Genomic DNA, 22,797 nt, shown 5'->3' with positions numbered 1-22,797 from the left:
GACATCTTTAAAATATTCTCCCAGGCAAACTTTCCTGAGACACACTTCATATGACTTCTTGGAGAACAGTCCCATAACATCAAGCTATCCCAGTTGCACTTAGCAGCAGCTAGTTTGTAAACACATCCTCGTATTAACTCTTCTTCTTTCTCTGTATGTAAACCCAAACAAATATTGTCTGTGTAGAATAAAATGACAATGAACAATTTGTGAAGTTAAAAAAAAAGACAGAACCAAAAATTAGGCAACAGTGCTGTATTAATCAGACGGGGTAAAAAAAGTGCTAAAGTATTCAAAAGCTCTCGTACTGTGTAGAAGAGGATGTCAACACTGTGTTTAAACTTTAGACCTTATTAAATTAAATGCATGATAAATTTTAAGGGTGACCACTAAAAAATGTATGCATGATTCCAAATCTTTAGAAAGAAAAATATGGAATAGGAAAAAAGTTCAAAAATAACTCAGTTAATCCAAAAAAAAAAGAAAAGAAAGAAATAAAGCAAGAAAGAAAAAAGCCAGAAACATAGAAAACATGGAACAAATAGAAATCATAAAGTAAGATAGAATCAAAGTCCAAATATATCAAAAATTACTATAAATATATGTGGACAAAAGTTGACAGTTACAAGACAGAGATTATCAGAATTTTTTTCTAATCCTGCTGGATTTTTTAAAAAGCAAACGAACTTGTATAGATTAAAAGTAAAAGGATTGAAAATGATATTCCAAGCAAACACTAAAAGAAAGTCGGTTTGGCCATGTTAATATCAGACAAAATAGACTTGAAGATAATGAGCAATATAGGGATAGAAAGGGATAACCATGTAATGATTTAAGATTTAATCACCATAAATAACACAGTTCTAAAAATATAAGCATCTAATAAAATATGCTCAAGATATATAGAGTATAACTTGATAAAAACTTCAGGGATAAATGGACAAATATACCATCACTGCGGGAGATTCTTCAACATGTCTTTATCTATGTCTGATGATTCAAGCAGACACCCCACCCCACCCCCCAAAAAAAGTATCAGCAAAGATGTAGTATATTTGAACAACAAAACTAACAAGCTTGTAGTAATGGACATATATCAATTTTGCACCCAGCAGTGAGAAAATACAAATTCTTCTCAAGCACATATGGAACATTTACAAAATTAGATCATGAGTTAAGCTACAAAGCAAGTATCAACAAATTTCAAAGAAAAGTATCACAAAACTATGTTCTGTTCACAATGCAAATATTTTAGAAGTTAATTTAAAATCTCCGTAGATTTTGAAATTGAAAAGCATGCTTTTAAAATAACTCATGAGTCAAAGAAGAAACCATAATACAATTTTAAATATATTTTACAACTTAATGATAATGAAAACAGTATATATTAAAACTTGTGGAATATGAAAAGTGTGCGTCAAAGGAAATTTATTGCCTTAAATGTTTTTTTATAGAAGGGGAAAAAGGCTGAAAATTAATGAAATAAATCCATAACTTAAGAAGTAGAAAACAAACAACAGAATAGACTCAAAGAAAGTGGAAGGAATATAATAATTATAAGAGCAGAAGTAGGAATTTAAAAAATGAAATAGGAAACCAAGTTACAATAGAGAGAATCAACAAGGCCAAAAGTTGGTTCTTTGAACAGACCAACAAAATAAACAAACCTCTGCAATGATTTATCTAAGAAAAAAAGAAGAGAAGACACAGACAAATAATTTATCAGTCAGTTTTCACTATAATATGCTGTGGTAACTAACAAAATCCCAAACCTCAGTGTTTATTTTTTGCTTGCTGTGTATGCCACATATCTTCTGCATTCTCAGATTCCCAGTGGAGGACATGCCATTCTCACTGAAGAGGGAAATGAGCAAGAGAGCTAGTGGAAACACACAGAGAATATTTTTTAAAGATTCCGGTCAGATGTGAAGTCATTGTGACCAAACCCATTGTCAGTTGGGTGGATATGCATATTCCCAAAAGGGGCAGTTCAAATAACATGGCAATAGGTGGAAATGTGTAGTGCTCTTACAAGAAGGAGAGCAAATATTTGAGCAACTGTCTGTACATCAACAGATAAATGGATAAAGAAGCCACAACAAAGAATGAAATAATGCCATTTGCAGCAACATGGATGGACCTAGAGATTATCACACTAAGTGAAGTCAGACAGTGAAAGACAAATATCATATGATATCACTTATATGTGGAATCTAAAAAGATGATACAAATGAACTTATTTACCAAAGAGGCATAGACCCACAGACATAGAAAACAAACTTATGGTTACCAAATTGGGGGGGGGGGATAAATTAGGAGTTTTGGATTAACATATACACCCTACTGCATATAAAATAAATAAACAACAAGGACCTACTGTATAGCACAGGGAACTATATTCAATATCTTATAATAACCTATAATGAAAAAGAATCTGAATATATATGTATAATATATATACATATAACTGAATCACTTTTCTGTACATGTGAAACAAACACAATATTGTAAATTAACTATACTTCAGTCTAAAAAATGGTTAAAAAGGAACCTTCTTTAATCTGACAAAGGGGATTTACAAAAAGCCTTCAAAATATTACTCTAAATTTATTTACCAAAAATATTCTACAAAAATAATTCTAAATTTCCTTTTCAAAAATCAGGATCAAGTCAAGAGTGCCCAAGTAAGAATGTCAAGAAAATAGCACCATTTTTATTAACATTGTACTGGAGGTCCTAACCAGTGTAATACTTTAATAGGAATAAAAGGCAATAAGGGCTGGATAGGAGGCAAAATGGACATAGATTTCAGATAATAATTGTTTACATAGAAAAATCCAAAAGAATCTAGAAATGAATTATTGGAAGAATCAATAGAAAAATTATAGAAAGAATAATAGAAAAATTATTAGAATCAAAGACAAATTATTGTTTCCAGCAAAGTGACTGGACACAATATCAATATACAAAAGTCCAATTTATTTCTATACTAGCAACAAACAATTACAAAGCATAATTTTTATAGGATATCATTTACAATAGCAACAAAAACAATGTATCTATGAATAAACCCAACAAAAGATGTACAAGATCTGGACAAATAAAATAAAAAACCTCTACTAAAAGACATTAATGAAGACCTAATAAAAAGATATCTATTCCTTGCTCATGAATTGGAAGACTCAAAATCATAAAGATGTCAATTCTCTCCAGATTGATCTACATATTCAACACAATGCCAGTTAAAATCCCAACAGGTGTATGTGTGTGTGTGTGTGTGCAACTTGAGAAGCTTGTTCTAAAATATGTATGGAAAAACAAAGGACTAAGAATAGCCAAGACAAAAGATAAAGAAGAAAAATAAGGAAAATTTGCCCTACTAAATAATCAAGACTTTTTATAAAACTATGGTAATTAAGTAGAGTGGTGTTGGCACCAAGATAAATTGTCCAGTGGAACTGAATAGACAGCTCAGAAACAGACCCATATACATAAATGGGATGTTGACACATGACAAAGCTGGCATGACAGATTAGTTGAGAAAGGTGGGGCTGGTCAACAAAGAAAGCTGGAAAAAAATCTCAGTTGTACGTAAAAAGTAAAATTGAATTCCCTACCTCACACCATAAACAAAAGTAAATTCCAGAAAGATTAAGGATTAAAATGTCAAAAGCAAAACTACATATTTTTAGAAGTAACAGTAAGTTAATATATATTAGGGTAGGAAAAAACAGTATAAGTATTTATAAGTTCAAAGTTAAGTACATCTATTTATCAAAAAAAAGTGAAGGGCTTCCCTGGTGGCGCAGTGGTTGAGAGTCCGCCTGCCGATGCAGGGGACACGGGTTCGTGCCCCGGTCCGGAAGATCCCACATGCCGCGGAATGGCTGGGCCCGTGAGCCATGGCCGCTGAGCCTGCGCATCCGGAGCCTGTGCTCCACAACGGGAGAGGCCACAACAGTGAGGGGCCCGCGTACCGCCAAAAAAAAAGAAAAAAAAAAAAGAGCCAATGTTGGGCTCTGTATATAGCCCCCCAAGTTGTTTATTTCTTCACAGCAGGCTAGGACCAATTAGCTCAAAAGCCTGCCTGCACTAAAGTCAAATTTTTACATATCTAGTTGTTTTAAGCATAGCCCAAATAAGCAGATTTTTAGCCATTTAGAGCTGCCTGCCTGCCATGCATACTTCACCAAAGTGCACCCAACATCTGCTAGTCATAGATAAGATAAACCCTGTGGTTATAGACCCCAAGCTGCTGCTGCCCTTTGGAGCTTTCTGACCCAGAGGCTCTCTGTTAGGCAGCTGAGCACATCACATAAACATGTAAGTCCCCTCTCCTCTGGGAATTTCCTTGTCCTCTCCTTCCAGATGCCTCCCCTCCCTGCCCCTACGTAGTCTCTGAATTATCAGGTTCTGTGCGGGACTTCCCCTGCCTGCAGACCTGTCAAAACTTGTCCAAATAAAGCTTGCCTGTGCTACTGCCACCTCACCGTCATGCCTTTTTCCTTGATCTGCCTTGAAACCCCTGAATGCCCTACACTGACATTTCATAGAAAAAGAACTACAGATAAAATATGTAAGAGATGCTTAACTTCAGGGATATGCCAATAAAGCCAGGATGAGACACCATTTAACTCCCATTTCATTGGCAAAAATCAAGAAGTCTCAAGTATTAGGGAAGATGTGGATGCCAGTAATTGCTAGGATTGTAAACTGGTATAACCACTTTGAATAAAGATTTGGCACTATCATCACACAGAGTTGAACACTGACATACCCAAAACCCATCAATTCCACTCCTAGGTAAATATACCCAAGAGAAAAGTTTGTATAGAGGAAACAAAAGGCAATGCTCATAAGCAGCACAGTTGGAAAAAGCAAAACAAAAACAAAAAGACACCAACAACTGGAAATTGCATAAATATTCAGCAGCCAGAGAATGGATAAATAATGGTACACTCACAAAATGATTTGTTATATAGCAGTGAAAATGAATGAAATGCAACTTCACTCAACAAGAAGAATGAATCTTAGTGCTATGGTCAACATTTGTGTTCTCCCCCAAATTCATATGTTGAAATCCTAAGGCCCAATGGATGGTATTAGGAGGTGGGGCCTTTGGGAGGGGCTTAAGTCATGAGGGTGGAGCCCTCATGAATGGGATTGGAGTTCTTATAAAAGAGACTACACAGAGATCCCTAGCTCCTTCTGCCATACAAGGAGAACTCTGCCAATAGGAAAAGTGCCCTCGCTATAACATGCTGGCACCCTGACTTCCAGCCTCTAGAACTGTGAGAAATAAATTTCTGTTTAAAAATCTGTTATTTGTTATAGCAGCCTGAACGGACTAAGTAACTTAGGAAAGTGTTTGTTAAAATAAAAGTCCAGAACATTAGATGAAAGTTCAAACATACACACACACAAAACTAATTTTAAAAAGTGTTTAATAATGCATATAACTGTGAAAAGAAATTAAAGCAATATAAAAGTTGTGTAAACACAAGTCAGGATGGAGGTTACTTCTGAGGGGAAGGCAGAGGTAAAGGATGGCGACCACATAAGTACATTAAAATTATTGATAATATTTTAGTTCTTGGTTGGGGTGGCAAAATGGGGAGTTAAAGGTGATGTTCATTATAACATTTAAAAAATATTTAGGGCTTCCCTGGTGGCGCACTGGTTGAGAGTCCGCCTGCCGATGCAGGGGACACAGGTTCGTGCCCCAGTCCGGGAAGATCCCACCTGCCACGGAGTGGCTGGGTCCGTGAGCCATGGCCGCTGAGCCTGCGCGTCCGGAGCCTGTGCTCCGCAACGGGAGAGGCCCCAACAGTGAGAGGCCCGCATACCGCAAAAAATAAATAAATAAATAAATAAATAAATAAATAATATATATTTAATTTGAACGTGCCATACAAGGAATACTGATTATAGGGTATTATTAACTAATTCTGTGTACTTGATATCCATTAAAAAAAAAAAAAAAAAAAAGATGGTACCCACATACCGTCTCAGGCCTTCCGGCCCAACTACGTTATAAATGACTGAAGAGTTTAATCAAGGCCATGAGCAAAAATGTAGCATCCCAAACCCAAGTCCCTACTCCCCACCGTGCCTACGACAACGCCATTAACAGATCAGTAAAAACCCAAGGAAGGCAGCAACAAAATCCTAGCTTGACTAGGACGCAAACAAAAGAAGGAGGAATCACGTGGTGCTCCCTCCCACGCCCGGCGCGCCAATGATGTCACCAATCCGCGACCGGGCCATTGATTCCCGACTGAAGGTAGAGAGGGCTACGTGGTGGGGGAGGGCGGGGGAAGGGTCCCGGCCCCACTGGCAGTCTCTGGTGTCGCGCTGTGTCCCGGAGAATTACAAGACGCGGTAAGAGGCTTTTCTCTTCCCCGCTATCACCTTCTGTGGCCTGAACGCCCGGCTCGCGCCGACGCTCCAGCGTCCGGCGCGACTGGAAGCGGGAGCGCAGGGGCGCCCGGGTGGGCTCTGAGTGTGGCCGCAGGGCCAGGTGGGGAGGCGGGGGTCGGGGGCAGCGGCAGGGCTCAGCAGCCTTGCGGGGAGGCGGGCGCCGGGGGCCAAGTGCTTGTGTGCGGGTGTGCGCGGGTGTGGGCGGCAGAGGCTGCGCACGGATGCTCTGGCGCTCGTGCCAGCCGGAACCGAACAGCTGGGTACCAAAGGCCCTTGTCTCCCTCTCTCCAACTCCCTCCCCTGGGGGAGAGTGACTGGAGAGCTAGGCGCCTGGGACTCGTTCAGGTCCGCGCCTTCCTGCGCCTTCTCCCCTGACTGCATAGGCCCGCGCCTCATCCCTGGGATAATATCCGCAGCCCTTGGCGTGCCTTATACAGGGAAGGCGTAGGCGTCCGCGGTGGAGAGCCCACTGCGGGGTCACGGCCACTGCGTTCTGCCTCGGTCTGGCCTTGGTGCAGGAGGCCTAGTTGCGTCACCTCCCCTTCCTTCATCTGCTTAGCTTGATTCTTGGGTCCCGCTAGAGGGTAAGCCTGCCTCAGGTGTGCCGTGTTGGTGTCAGAGTTTGGGAAACTTGCCTTTCAAAGAGGCATATGCACCTGTCATTGATTTTTAAACGCAGTGTCGGGGAGTCCCAGCCTGCGGTTGAGGAGGGAACAGAGCCTAAGCTGCTAAGGGAGAAGATTTGCACACAGAGGCCTACACAGTGGCTGCTGTTGGAGAGGGAGGCCGGATTGCTAGAACAGGTCACTGGGAGCCGAGAACGTTGGAGCAACAAATTGTCGAGCAAATGCGAGTAATGATGCCAGTTTCTTAACTAAAGAAGGCCCGTTCCCATCGTTTCAGAGATTTTGAGATATCTTTTCCGTTAGTTCATTATTTCACAGACAGCTGGGTGTGCTTACTGTATGGCAGGCAGGGAACAGAGTGGAAAGGGGGCATGACTTTTGGGAGTCTGGTCTGTGTTTGCCAGCCGTGTGACAGTGAGTGAGTTATTTAACCTTTCTACTCCTACTTGGTCTTATCTACAAAATGAGGATAATTATATCTACCTTGCAGGGTTGTTGTCAGAATTTGAAGTGTCTAGTTATTATTAGTAAGGGCCCAGCACCCATGACTTGAACTTGCTCCCTTGCTGAAGGTTTCCCATTGGTACAGCTGCTTGAAAAGCAGGAGAATGTTTTGCTATTCTGTGTGCTTGCTATTCTGCCAGATATGATAAAGCAGACTTGCGGTGGCGGGGGAGACTCAAAACCCATAATCTCTCTACAATAGACCATAACATTTTAGAACTGGAAAAAGCCTCACTTTATTCTCTTAATTATAGCTTCTCTTTATTGAGCACATGCTATGTGTGTGACCCTGTACTGAGCTCTCAACATACACTAATTTCTTTAATCCCTCCGGGAGCCCAGTGCTATAATAAATATTATCCCCATTTTACAGATGCAGAAGGTGAGCTTAGCCAAGTTCCTGACACTATTTAATGGCAGAGGTGAAACTTGAACCCAGGCCCTCAGGCTATGTAGGGTTTGGGCCTTGTTATTTCTCAGTGACTAGAATCCTGGCAGTGTGAGGTGTAGTGGGGGAAGGGAAGCATAAGCAGAGTTTAGAGGGCCGGTATTTGCTGTAAGAATAACATCTCAAATTGTCCAGTGATAAATTACCTTTTATTTTACATTTTACCCAGCATTGTCCAGATGCGAAGCAAGATTTAGCCTTTTCACCCAGAGAAAAAGGAAAGGCTCATGGGCGCACAGTGCTGGGATAGTGGGCAAACAGTAGGTATTTGGTAAATGTCCGTGGAAAGAAGAAAAAATCTTGAGGTATTGTTACGTCTGCCAGAAGGAGACCCATTGCTAACACACACAGTTTCCTTTAAGCTAGCTATTTTTATACTGTAACACAAGGTAATATGAGCATCTTTCTGATTCATGGATTTAAAGATTTGAAGCTGTGTTTCAGACCAAGACTGGTATTATTATCTGTGACCAACTGATTTGAGTTTATGTGAACAACAGGGTCTGAGCCCCTTTTGGGCTTCTGTTGTGATCTCTTGAGATACAGCAGTTTATTTTGCTATAACATCTGTTAGACTTGGACCATAGTGGGTACAGCTGCTTGAGTTAAGTTTCCTGGAGAACACTGGATGATGGTTTGGTATCAGGGATAAAGAGTTCAAAATATTAAGTTTGTCACAAAATTAAGTATTTGAGAAAGATCTGTGACGGATGTGCATTAATGTGGTAATGGTAAACGGGTTTTAAACAGATGATATTCTTGGTGGTTTTGATCAGCCATTCTGTGTTGGTTCTCAGTCTGAAGATGACTTAGGGCTGTCTGGTGAATTATTAGGAATGCAGAAAGGTTTATATAACCCATCTGTATAGATTGTGACAAGTAAACTCTCAGTTCCTCCACCCAAGGAGCTTTCATTGCTGCTTCTATACCCTCCCAGATGCCTTGAAGCCACCTATTTCATCATGTTTATCAAACTTAATGGGAGAGACCCTTTAACATAATTTATCCTCCCTTTCCCTCTGTACCCCACCACCACCACACACAGAATGAAGTTCTTTCCCCAGAAGGGGGTATATTAATCTAGTTGCAAATGGCAGAAACCTAATGTAAACTAACATAAGCAAAAAAGTGTTGATCATTTAACTAGGAGGTCCAAATGTGAGCTTCAGGCATGGCTGGATCATGAGGCTGAAATGATGTCATGAGGACTCTCTTCGCCCTGCCTTTCTCTGCTTCTTTTTGTTTATTGCCCTCATTCTTTCCTGCTGTTTTCTCCGTACATACTGGAGAAGGTGACTCTTGTCAGCCCCAAGCCTATGACCTTACAGCTCTCTTCTAGCATTGTAAACTAATCATGTGGACAAGGACCTAGGGATGTCATGTTTAGACAGATCTGTGTCACAGGCCCACTTTTGAGATGAAGTAGTAAAATTTCCTTCCATAACCACATGGGATGGGGAAGTGCAGAGGTACTAGGCAGGTGAAAACAACAGATGATTACTGTAAGTGTGTGTGTATACATAGGCATATGTGCTGACATGTGTGCTTATATCCCACTTCTTTGAGGCCTTTCCAGAGCCTTCCAACTGGAATGGATCCACGTGGTTTTGTTTGTCCATCACACGTTGTTATTTTGTTGTGGCATTGATCATGTTCTTTTCATCCCTTCTGCTCCTTTGCATCTGCTGTTTGTGCGTGCACGCATGTACACACACACACACACACACACACACACACACACACACACTGTTTTGTCTGACTGACTTCCTTTTGGATTCAGATCATGCTTCTCTTCTTAGAAGCCTTCCTTGACCTCCATCAACGAGGAAGTCACATCCCCTGAGCACAACCCTACTGTGGATTTGATTTCTGTTTGATAACTGTCTACTTTCTAGTCAGTTCTCCACTGGACTGAGAGCCCCTTGAAGACAGAGGTGCTCTTTGCTTTGTATTCCTTACCTCCTTCTTAGCTGCATTATTTTTCTTCTTAGCACTTACAACCAGTTGACACTGTATATTTGTTCGTTGCCTGTCTTCTCACTAAAACATCAGCTTCATGAAAATGATGAGGAAAGGAATTTTTATTTTATTTACTGCTGTATCTCTAGGGCCTAGGACGTGCCTGGCTCATAGTATGTGCTTAATAAATGTTTATTAAATGAATGAATGAAAATCTGCCCACAGGGAGAAAATGCTGCCATGGTGTTGATGAGGATTCAATCTGCATGATAGATACAGTTCTCACTGTAAATGTCTGTAAATGCAAGTACTGTGGGTGACGTCCCAGAAAGGCAGAACCTCTCTCCCCATGTGCATCTGAACCTACAGAGGTGAAGGGTTAGGCCCCAAGGAGCAGCCACCTGGAAATTCCACCCTGTGAGATATTTCACCCCCCTCAAACTCTTCTGAACTGTGATAGGTTGTATATTAAGGCTTTTTTTTTTTTTTTTTTTTGTAGTTTGAGTCTTTTTTTTCCTTAGAGTATTTATCTTTTTTTTTTCTAATTTTATTTATTTTTGGCTGTGCTGGGTCCTCATTCCTCCACGTGGGCTTTCTCTAGTTGTGGTGGGCGGGCTTCTCACTGCGGTGGCCTCTCCCTTTGAGGAGCATGGCCTCTAGGAGCACGGGCTTCAGTAGTTGCAGCACGCGGGTCCTAGAGCGCGCGGGCTTCAGTAGTTGTGGCTGGTGGACTTAGTTGCTCCGCGGCATGTGGGAATCTTCCCGGACGGGGGCTCGAACCCGTGTCCCCTGCATTGGCAGGCGGATTCTTAACCATTGCGCACAAGGGAAGTCCCAGAGTATTTATCTTTAAAACATTCCCTTGAGCGCTTACAATGTGCCAGGCATGGTTTTAAGTCCCTTAACAACTTATTCTTTGACTGGAGTTTGAGTGAACTTTAAAACTTTTTTTTTTCTTTTTAAATACAAAAACACTCAAAAGAGGCTAAAAAAAATTCAGACTAGAAAATTATAAAAGAGATGAGACCCCTCTCCATCCAGCTCATCTCACCCTCCAGAGGTAGAGCTACTACTAATAGCTTGGTGTGTGTCTCCTCCCTTACCTTTTCTTAGGCTTTTATAGTCAAAGCTATTAAATAAAATACACTCCATCTTGTCATTGTTTGATTTTCACCCAGATGCAGCCATGTTCTACATGCTGATCTGCACCTTTCCTTTTCCATAGCTGTCTTCAATGTGCTTCTGCTGCACCCACCACTACTCCCCAGGGAGAGCACCCTGCCTCGGGGTGAGTGGCATAGCCGGATGGGGGACTTGCAGCCCAGAGTGCAGTCTGTCCTTCAGGACAGGGGCTGCTTGGGTGTTGGTCTTCCGCCCTCTCCCAGGGAGGGCCCAAATCCACATTCATCTTCCTGGGTACTGTTGTGCCTTATCTTATCTTATTTTAACCTACCCATGCCACACCCACCCCCCCAACAAAAATAGCAGAGGGAGGATACCCTTTTGTTTCTTGTTTTAACACACAAAAAATAGTTCTCATACAATTAGAGGCTTGAGGTGAAAGGGCTATTGTTTAACCCCACACTCACCCCCAAACATCTGGGCCCCGCTTCTACCCAGCTGAAATACCTTCTTGTAGTGCTTAGTCCTCATTTGCTTCCTAAAAAGTGAATATGAGTTTATACTGCAATGCCTGACCATTCGCTGTGCCTCTGTCTCGCCCTGCCTTCTCCAGGACTGGGTATTTTAACTGAAAGAGGAAAATCTTAGCTAGTTGAAAAATGGTGTCTCACTTTAATTTGCATTTTTTGTTATGATTAAGTTTGAACTTTTTTTTTGCATATGCATATTAACCATTTTTATTTCCATTTTAAAAAAATTGTTAATTCCTGATTTTGTCTATTCGCTTATTGTGTCTAAGCGATTTTTAAAATAAATTATACAAATACTCTAAAAAATATGAGTATATGCTCATTGTAAAAAACAAACAAAAAACTCTTATTTGCTGTAAATATTCTTCCAATTGGTTGTTTGCCATCTAATTTTGGCTTTATCATTAAACATACAAAACCTGTTTTTCATTCTTCTGCAGACAAATTTTGTCCTTTTTGATTTCTTCCTTTGCTTGTAAGCTTAAAAATATTTTTTCTTCATTTTGTGTTCTAAAGATTTGCTTTTTGACACATGACTTTGAAAAGCTAATATTCAGTTTTAAACAAGATATTTGATGAAAATATTGTACAATGTTTTAAATAAAAGCAGTTTTAATTAGATAAAGGTCTATGTTTTGTTTTGTTTTTTGTAAATTTAATAATTTTTTTATTTTGGGCTGTGTTGGGTCTTCGTTGCTGTGCGCGGGCTTTCTCTAGTTGTGGCAAGGGGGGCTACTCTTCACTGCGGTGTGCGGGCTTCTCATTACGGTGGCTTCTCTTGTTGCGGAGCACGGTCTCTAGGCACGCAGGCTTCAGTAGTTGTGGCACGCGGGCTCAGTAGTTGTGGCTTGTGAGCTCTAGAGTGCAGTCTCAGTAGTTGTAGTGCACGGGCTTAGTTGCTCCGTGGCATGTGGGATCTTCCCGGACCAGGGCTTGAATCCGTGTCCCCTGCATTGGCAGGCAGATTCTTAACCACTGTGCCACCAGGGAAGACCTATGTTTTGTTTTAAAGATACTTACATTAGTGCGTATGTATCATTTATATTTCCTTTTTTAAATTTAGCAGAATATCAAAGCTTGCTCCACAAAACTGAGTTCGAATGTATGTATAATTCTCATCATTTTAATGTTCTTAAGCGTTTCCATAAATTGCTACATGAGATGTTTATCTGTTGCTGTTGATCTGGTTTAAAGATGCACTCTTATTCTGTTAGCAACGTCTAGGTGTATAGCCAAGATGATGAATTTAGCCTCTTCCAGTTCACCTGTCTCACCATTTCCCTAAGTCTCTTTTTGAGATGTAATTATGTACAGTAAAAATATTTAATGAATATGCTATGGTATTCATTGAATACCATTCAGTAAATTTTGACAAATACATATACCCATTTAATCACCATCCAAATCAAGAAAATAAAGGATTTCCATCACCCCAGAAAGTTCCCTCGTGCACCTTTCTAGTCACTGCTGTCCCCAAAGGCCACTCTTCTGATGTCTATCACCATAGATCAGTTTTGCCTGTTCTAAAATATCATATAAATAGAACTATGTATATGAACTTTATGTGTGGCTTCTTTTAGTGAGGTTCAGCCATGTTGCATGTGTCAGTATCCACTGTATGTATATACATCAGTCATTTATTCATTCATCAGTTGGTGTGCTTTGGGGTTGTTTCCAGTTTGCGGCTATCAGGAATAAAGCGCTAGGAACATTCTTTATTTTTCTTCTTTTTTTTTAATTGTGGTGAAAAACACATAAAATTTACCAAATTAACCATTTTTAAGTGTACAGTTCAGTAGTATTATGTATATTCACATGGTGAAAAGTTCAGATCTCCAGAACTTTTTCATTTTGCAAATCTGAAACTCTGCACCCATTAAACAGCTCCCCCTTTCCCCTTCTCCCTACCCGTGGTTCCATAAACATTCTTGTATAAGTCTTTTTGTAGCCATCTCTTTTCATTTTCCTTGGGTAAGTACCCAGAAGTATAGCGGCTGAGTCATACATAGGGTGTTTACATATTTAGCCTTAGAAGAAATTACCAAACAGTTTTCCAAAGTGGTTGTACCATTTTACATTCCCACCAACAGTGTATGAGAGTTCTACTTGCTCCATATCCTCACCATTAGATATTATGAGGGGTTTTTTTTAGTTTTATTTTAGCCATTCTAATAGCTATGAAGTGGTATCTCATTGTGGTTTTATCACAGCATATCTTAATCATTTATTTACATGGCTATTTCCATTATCAGACTGAGCTTCTTAAGGGCAAGGTTCATGCAATACATGCAATACATGAATCTTTTTCTTATTAACTTTTCCCCTTTATTTTGAGTGTGATAGATGCTTTATTATAGAAAACTTGAAAATTGAAGAAACTATTAAAATGAATATCCCTGGTAACCCTACTTCTCAGATATCATCATTAACATTTTGGTGTCTTTTGTGCAGTATTGTGTTGGTTAGCCCACAGATAGGGCAGTTCCAGGGTAGATTGATTGAGCAACTCAGAGTTGTCCCAGCCCTCTACTCTGCCATCCTCAGGGCATCATTTATTCATAGCAAGAAACCTTTGTGACAGAAAGCCCCTGACAGACTTCCTTTGTGTTTTGTTGGCCAGAGTTGTATCACATGTATCACTGGCAAGAGGAATGGAATTGCCAAAACCAAGTTAGATTAGACTAATCACAGTCCTCCCTCTGGGTCTGGGGAGGGAGCCTGGCCTTCTCAGATGAATGTGGACAGAATCAGAGTTCTCTCAGAAGGGAAGGCAGAGTTCTAGGGTAGGCACTCAGCACTATCTGCCACTTGGGCATATTGTTTTTCAAAGCCGAAATTGTTCTCTATTTAAATTTTATGTCTTTCCACTTATTATGAACTAAACATCTTCCATGGCATTAACTCTTTGTAAATGTCACTTTTATTTATTGTATAATTTACTACTGTACCAGAATCTACTTGATTGTGTCTCTAGTTTTGGACATTAAGTCTACTTTCAGTTTTTTGCTATTGTAAACAATTCTCTAGGGAGCTTAAATTTCTGTACTAGATCTCAAATTATCTTCCTCAAGGTAGATTTTTATGATTGGACCATTAATTACACTTATTAATAATTATATAACAATATGATTACATATTAATAATGATTGTTGATTATTAAATGAGGTTATTAGCATAGTTAAGACTTCTGACACACATTGTCCAATTGCTTTGTAAAAAAAAAGCATCTTAGTCTTACCATCATAGGGTAGAATGCCTATTTCTCCTCCTTTCCTTATTTTTTTACTTTTCTCCCTCCTCTTTATTTCATTCAATCATTAATGTGTATTCCTTTGACAGATATGTTGAATACCTTTTATAGCCAAAGCACTGTGCTGGGTCATGGGGGGTACAAGGCTAGTACTGCTCAGGACAGACAGACAAAGATCATGCAATTGTGTAACTACAGCTACTGATAAGGATTATGAAGGAAGCTTCCTAGGGTTACGGATACTATAAACTCTATATGCCGTCTGGCTTAGGGAGAGGACTGGAGGAGAAAACAGTCTACGACTTGGCTTTTTTGAGGCTGCAAGAGTGCTCTGTGGCTATTGGGCAGGCAGGATGGAAGGTGCCTTTTGTGAAGTATGGGAGGATAGGCTTGGCTGGAGAGTGGGAGTGCACAGCTGACCTTGTTATGGACTTGGGCCTTTATCCCAAGAGTAACATGTAGCCAATAAAGGGTTAAAGAAGGGAGGTGATGGTGACCTAACCATCTTTGAGAACATTTTGGAGGGGGCCAGAGGGGATTCCTAGAGTCCAAGATTAGATTGTGAAGGTAGCCATGGAATCTCCCCACCTGGCACTGGGTCATTTTTTTTTAATTGCTAATTTTATGAATGAAAATGTAAAACGTATTACAAGTGTAACTGAATATTTCCCCAAGCATCTGACAGGCATTTGCACTTCCTTTTTTGGGAATTGGCTTTTTATCTACTGCAGAGTTAGTGGGGGCAGTGTAATGGCCAAGAGCACCCGCTCTGGAGCCAAAATGCCTGAGTCTGAATCCTGGCTCAGCCTGTTACTGGCTGTGTTATCTCGAACAACTTTGGTCTACCTCAGCCTTTCATGCTGTAACATGTGGACAGTAACAGTGTACGTCTCTCATAAGGTGGTTGTGAAAATTAAAAGATAAAGTACAGGGACTTCCCTGGTAGTCCAGTGGCTAAGACTCCATGCTCCCAATGCAGAGGACCTTGGTTTGATCCCTGGTCAGGGAACTAGATCCCACATGCATGCCACAACTAAGAGTTCGCATGCCTCAACTAAGGAGCCCGTGAGCCGCAACTAAGACCCGGCGCAACCAGAAAAATAAATAAATAAAAAATAAAAGATAAACTACAGTGCTGGCCCATATGAGCACTCCATATGTACATGCTGTCTTATCTAGGTATGTGGGCTTTATATATACACATGCATAGTAACTCTGTCCTGTGTATGATGTGTTGTAACTGTGATTCCCTGTCCATTTTAATTTTTTTATTAATGTCTCTTTTTAAAAACTTTTTTCTGTGAACATTTTCAAACATCACGTCACTATTTTGAAGTACAAAAATTTATCTGCAGTGAACAGATGTCAGTCTTCTCCTTTGTGATGTCTTCCATTGCTGTGAAACAGGTCAAGTCATACACAAAGACTTTGGTTTTTAGTGTTTTTATTTAAAATACTTCACAAATAATCCTTTAATCCATTTGTAATTTATTTTGGTGTATTAATATAAGGCAAGACTCTGAATAGATCTTTCTTTCCAAAAAGCCTATCAATTAGCCAAGTTCCATCTATAGACTAATCCTTCTTCCCCTCACTGCTGCTTTTGGCTCCTATCATGCATTGGATCTGTACACACACTTGGGTCTATTGGGGGAAAAGTGGTTCTGCTCTATTAGGCTGTAGCTCCATTCCTGTAGTATACCAGTACTGCTTTGATTTAATCAGTATGGCTATCCTCTTTTTAAAAATATTTTGGCTAGGGCTTCCCTGGTGGCGCAGTGGTTGGGAGTCCGCCTGCCGATGCGGGGGACACGGGTTCGTGCCCCGGTCCGGGGGGATCCATCCCACATGCCACGTAGCAGCTGGGCCCGTGAGCCATGGCCGCTGAGCCTGCATGTCCAGAGCCTGTGCTCCGTGGCGGGAGAGGCCACAGCGGTGAGAGGCCCGCGTACCGCAAAAAAAAAAAAAAAAAAAAAATATATATATATATATATATATATATATATATATATATTGGCTATTCTTGCCTGTTTGTTCTTGCACTTGAACTTTAATCATTTTATCAGGTATCCGCTCCTTACTGCCCCTAACTTCATTAGAATTTGCAATAAACTGTTATTTAATTTGGCACTAATTGGCATTCATAAACTATTCCGCCATCACATTTGGAGCTGGTGTATCCTTCTATTTAAGACAGGTATTCCTCAACAGAGTTTTGTACTTTTCCACATGTAGGCTCTTCACATTTCTTAGGATTATTCCCAGATGTTTCCCTTTTCTTTTTTAATGTTTTATTTGCTGTTAAGAATATAGTATTTTTCATATAAGGAAGGGTTGTGTTTTGTATATTTCTCTTATATCCAGCCATATTACTTAACTGATGGTGGTCCAAGAGTTTTCATTTAATCTTCTTGGATCAAGAAGGGTTATGATATTATCATCTGCAAATAATGTTTTTCTTTCCTTTTTAAATAGTTTATCTCTTATTTCTGTTTTGTGTTATAGAATATGCTAGGATCTTCAAAATAATGTTAAATACCATATCTCTGATTCTAAGACCATTGAGCATAAGAACATGCTATCAATTTAATAATAGCTTTTAGGGGCTACTAGTCAAAATATACCGATATATAATGTAAATGCATGTAATTCACATCCCCAAATCAGAAAAGTTTGGAGTACATCTCAGAATTGAGGAGATAAGAAAACAGTGGTAATGATGGCCCTCCTTATTTTATTTCTTATTTTAGTGGGAATGCCTAACTATTCCATTTTAAATATGATATTGGCTGTCAGTTTATGATAGGTAGTCTTTGTTATATTACAGAAATATCCTTTTCTTCAAATAAAACAAAAAGCTCTAGTTCTGCTGGACAGTAATGAGAAGGCTATACCGTTTGGTTTAACAAAAAAGTGGAAATTGTGGCTGTGCACATCGTCTGTGCCAGCTGGTCTGCTGGTCTGTTGCTGCCTTTTTCCTTGATAGCCCCAAATGCAGAAATCCCTGGCTGCACAGCAAGGTCTGTGCTAGTCCTGTACCCGGAGCTCCCTGATGTGCACAGCCTTTCGAGGATGGTGTATTAGTTTCCTACAGCTGCAATAACAAATTACCACAGATTCGGTGGCTTAAAACCATAGAAATTTATTCTCTCACAGTTCTGGAGGCTAGAAATCTGAAGTCAGTTCACTGGGAGGAAGTCGAGGTGTTGCAGGGCTGTGCTCCCTCCAGAGCCTCTACGGGAGAATCGGTCCTTGCCCCTGCCAGCGTCTGGTGGCTGCCTGCATTGCTTGACTTGTGGCCTTATCACTCCAGCCTTCAAGGCCAGTGTCTTCAAATCTTTCTCTGCTATGTCTTCACCGTCTTCACGCACCTTCTCCTCTGTGTGCGTAGATGGAAATTTTTCTGAACTTGTCGATGCTGAAGGAAATGCTTTTAAAGTCATATGTTAGGAATAGCAAAGCCTTATTCATTCCCTTTGGGAAGAAGATTGTGGTCACCTGGAAATAGCTCTAGGTCAATTCTCAGAAAATCAATACGCTGAAATTCAGTTCCACAAAAGCCCCTCAACCTTGCCCCCTCCCACTGTCCCCCGGTCTCCTCCTCAATCTTCAGCTCTTCAGCTTCAGGGAGACGGGCAGAGTACATTTCCTCTAATACTGTTGTGAAGGAAGAATAAAAATTGGTCAGTTGAGACTAGAGAGCTTAAAGAAAAAGGTGAAGCCTGCATATTGGTAGTTTAGTAAATCGGTTATTCAGGGAATTGGCCACTTGGCAAGTCAGCTTTCTGCGATTGGATGTTGCTGAATCAGCCCACTTCCCCAGGAAACACTACAGAACTTGGGGGCAGAGGGTGCCCTCGGGCCTGCCTAGAACAGGACTGCACTTGTCCCCTCTGCTTCCTACAAGCCATGGAGATGGGGACATTGCCCTTGCAGGAAGCTGGGACTGAGCGCAGCCACTCATAGGCTAGGTCCTAGGGGTGAGAAGGAAGAGAAGGCAAGAGTGAGAGGGAGTTCCCCTCTTTGGACTCTGGCTCAGCAGAACCCAAGTGTGGCCCAGTAGCTGAACCTCTTTGCTGGCCAGAGCCAAACTTAGACATCAGTCAGGTGCTGCATGCCAGACCAACCTAGCATGGAAGAGGTGGTTTCAGGGTGTCAGGACTTATTGCATGAGACCACAAGCTATGTAGAGTCATCTTGTGGGGGTGGTTATGAGACTAAACTACATTCCCTGTTCAAACTTGCATGTAAAATATTCAGCACAGGGGGCTTCCCTGGTGGCGCAGTGGTTGAGAGTCCGCCTGCCGATGCAGGGGACACGGGTTCGTGCCCCGGTCTGGGAAGATCCCACATGCCCCAGAGCGGCTGGGCCTGTGAGCCATGGCCGCTGAGCCTGCGCGACTGGAGCCTGTGCTCCGCAACGGGAGAGGTCACAACAGTGAGAGGCCCGCGTACCGCAAAAAAAAAAAAAAATTCAGCACAGGCATGTTAACCATTATTAGTAGTATTGTTTTGACATTATTACTAATATATTTTTTAAATATGGTAATACTTATCACAATGCCTATTAATGGTTGATAAATACTATTTTCTTCTTTCATTTACTGGATAACTTTGGGTAGAGGCACTTACCCACTTCTGGAGACCTGTTTCTTCTGGGGGTACCTGAGGCATCTCTTGCTTTCTTGTAACTTCAAAAGCCAATCTAGTCATTAACCTCAATAGAATATAAATCAGCATAAAGACAGCTGTGGAGCACTGCTCAGCCAGTTGGGCAACTTCTCTATTCTGCCTTATAGGTTATCAAAGCAAGTCGGGTTATTATAGGAAGACCCTGTAAATTGTGAAAATTATGTTCATGTGGCAGTAGCTGTTTAGTGGAATAAAAAGCCCAATGATATATTGAAAGAGAAACAACAACAAAAAAAGGAAGGCAATAAATTTATGCCTAGCAACTCTACGAATTGCTTGTTATGTATTTCCTAGGAGTTAAGATAAGAACATGAGTTTATTTTTGTACAGATCCTATTCTAAAATAGTGCCCTAGTACTTAAAAATACCTCAGTAATTCATTACTTTTTTGATAATGTGTTGCAAGTTCAGTAGCACACATTCACAGTCAGTACATTTCTGTTGCAGTATCTGCTGTATGAGCAAATATTGAAGGAGTTTGCAGACATCTGCTTTACAGTAGGGAGATAGATGATCCAATTGGATGTAGCCCATATGTGCAGTAAAGTCTGCTTATAGGAAATTACAGACTAAAAAGACTGTTGTTGTAAATATGCACCCCTGTACACAGTAAGGTTAAGCAGAATATCCTCAAGACAAATTAATCATTACAAAGAAGACTAACAGTTATATTTATAGTTTAAAAGCAAGAATAGCAGGGGCTGGAAACTAAAACCAACCCAGTAGCCCAAATGATAATGTGTCCTCCCCCATAATTGGTGAAGTCCAGGCCCCTGAAGGCACACATGGAGCCAGAGCTTGGCAGTGTTATGTGGCAGCCAGATTTCTGAGAACACTGAATGGGGGCTTTTTCTGTAATACCTAATTTTAGATGGTAACTCTTAATCACTTAGGTGATTGTTAGCAAGTAGCCCTAGGTAGTATGTTCACAGGAGATCTTGCATTTGGGGTTACTTCACAGCTGAGCAGCAGACACTCACAGGCTCCTGGGGAGGTGATCCCCAGTGTTAGGAGAGCTGTGCCTGTGTGTCCATGGAAGCTTTATGCACAGGGAAAACAGCAAGGGTGGACACCAGTGAATTAACAATGGAGACTTAGGGGGTAACTTTGACAGTGTTTGCTCATCTGTATTTTCTGAAACTTTCTGCAATCAACCTGTTACTTTTGGTTAATTTTTAAAAGAGCTTCATCCAACTCCTCAAGCCCCTACAATAGAACAGCACAAAGACTGATGTCACCACCTCACAACCCTGTGGGAGCTGAAACAATCCCTGATGGGGAGGAGATGAAATGTTTATGAATAACTCTGTCTGCAGTTACTCGAGCTGCTGAGATTAAATGACAAGAGCAGTTGTTGTTCTTTCAAGGCATGAACCGAACCTCTGTTTAGGAAACATATTTCCCCTCCCTGCTTCACCACTGCATCCTAGGTTCAATTCAAAGCCATGGAGGCAGCAGCGGTGCAGCTTCCTGTTTACTGCTTCTCTGGATCTTCTTTTTTTTTTCTAATTTTTATTTATTTATCCATCTATCTATCTATCTATCTATCTGTCTGGCTGTGTCTGGGCTTAGTTGCGGCATGCGGGATGTTTCATTGTGGCACAGGGGCTTCTCTCTAGTTGTGGCGCGCGGGCTCTAGAGCGCGTAGGCTCAGTAGTTGTGGCGCGCGGGCTTAGTTGCCCCGCAGCATGTGGGATCTTAGTTCCCAGACCAGGGATCGACCCCACATCCCCTGCATGGGAAGGCAGATTCTCAACCACTGGACCACCAGGGAAGTCCCTGGATCATTCTTGTAAAAGGGTTAAAGGCTTTGGGATTGTTTAGCTTGAAGGCAAGAAAGCAGAGGTAAGATGTAACTCATTTCATTATACTTAAATGAAAAGTAGAACATGGGGAGGTAAGCTGGAATTGGTACAGGGAGAGTTTGCTGTTGTTTTCAACCTTTTAAAATTGTGAAGTACAGCACATACATACAGAAAGGTACATAAAGCGTCAGTGTATAACTTAAGGAATTATTGGAGAGCCATATATGTGGCCACCACCCAAGTCAAGAACTAGAACATCACCAGCACCCAGAACATTCCTTCCCAGGCAAAACCCCTCCTCCCTCCCTAGAGATAACCACCATCCCGTCTTTTATGCAGTGTATACTATAGTTGTTTTGCCTGGTTTGGGACTTTATGTAAGCGGAACAATGTAGTATGTATATGGCTTCTTTCACTCAGTGTCATGTTTAGATAATTAGCCACTTTGTTGCATGTGGTTATAGTTCTTTCATTTTTGCTGGTGTATAATATTCTATCATAGGCAAATGCCACCATTAATCCATTTTCCTTTTTTTTTTTTTTTTTTTCTTTGTGGTACGCGGGCCTCTCACTGTTGTGGCCTCTCCCGTTGCAGGGCGCAGGCTCCGTGGCCATGGCTCACGGGCCCAGCCGCTCCGCGGCACATGGGATCCTCCCAGACCAGGGCACAAACCCGCGTCCCCTGCACCGGCAGGCGGACTCCCAACCACTGTGCCGCCAGGGAAGCCCCCATTTTCCTTTTGATGAACATTTGGGTTGTTTCAGGTTGGGAGCTATTATGAATAATGCAACTGCCAACTTCCTGTATGTGTATCCTGGTCTAGGAGTGGAATTGCTGAATTGCAGGGTGTGTACATTCACACCTTTTCCAGGTTTCCTGTGGTGACTAGGAGCTGCTCTGCTTTCCCCCCTGCTCCCACCTGCTCTGATCAGATGGTTAATGTGCCTGTTTGACGGATGGACACTAACTCACGGAGACTTTGCTGTGCATTTCCCTAACATGATGAGATTGAGCACCGTTTCTTACGTGTGCTGTTATTTTTAATTTCTTCTTGTGACATTCCCGTGTCAGTGTTTTGCCCGTTGTTTTTTCTACCAAGCAGTCGGTTATTCAGTCAACTAACTATAACTCTGAAGGTCACTATGCAGGGGATGTGGGGATGTTCCCGGACCCAAGGAGTAGACTTTACAGCTCTAAAGGCAGGTACATAAACAAGTAGTTCATAACATTGTGATAATCGTTGACGCATCAGTCTCCTCCACTAGGCTGACTGTTAGCTGAAGGGACAGGACTTTTATTTGTGTCATGTCCTCATTGCTTTACACAGTATCTGGCACACATTAGGTGCTTAGTAAAGTCTGTTAAATGAATGAATGAGGCATTTTTGGAGGATGGTGAAAGTGCTCTAGTAGAGGTAAGTGTTGAATAAGAGAGAAGCAC

General features: G+C 41.1%; 1 protein-coding gene across 3 annotated transcripts in view; it reads left to right on the top strand.

Moving 5' to 3' along the window:
- Positions 1-6,264: 6,264 nt before the first annotated feature.
- The window catches only part of ADAR (adenosine deaminase RNA specific), a 41,085-nt gene continuing 24,552 nt past the window's right edge, over positions 6,265-22,797 (top strand). The window contains exons 1-2 of one of the 3 annotated variants that reach the window (XM_060090634.1): positions 6,291-6,381; positions 7,100-7,273. In XM_060090634.1, coding sequence (XP_059946617.1) covers positions 7,268-7,273 — 6 coding nt within the window. In that variant the 5' untranslated portion in view covers positions 6,291-6,381; positions 7,100-7,267. The other 2 variants (XM_060090639.1, XM_060090638.1) reach the window with 2 other exon arrangements.

The sequence above is a fragment of the Mesoplodon densirostris genome, chromosome 2 (assembly GCF_025265405.1).
Source record: "Mesoplodon densirostris isolate mMesDen1 chromosome 2, mMesDen1 primary haplotype, whole genome shotgun sequence".
Classification (NCBI taxonomy): domain Eukaryota; kingdom Metazoa; phylum Chordata; class Mammalia; order Artiodactyla; family Ziphiidae; genus Mesoplodon; species Mesoplodon densirostris.
This window is presented reverse-complemented; position numbering and strand designations above follow the sequence as displayed.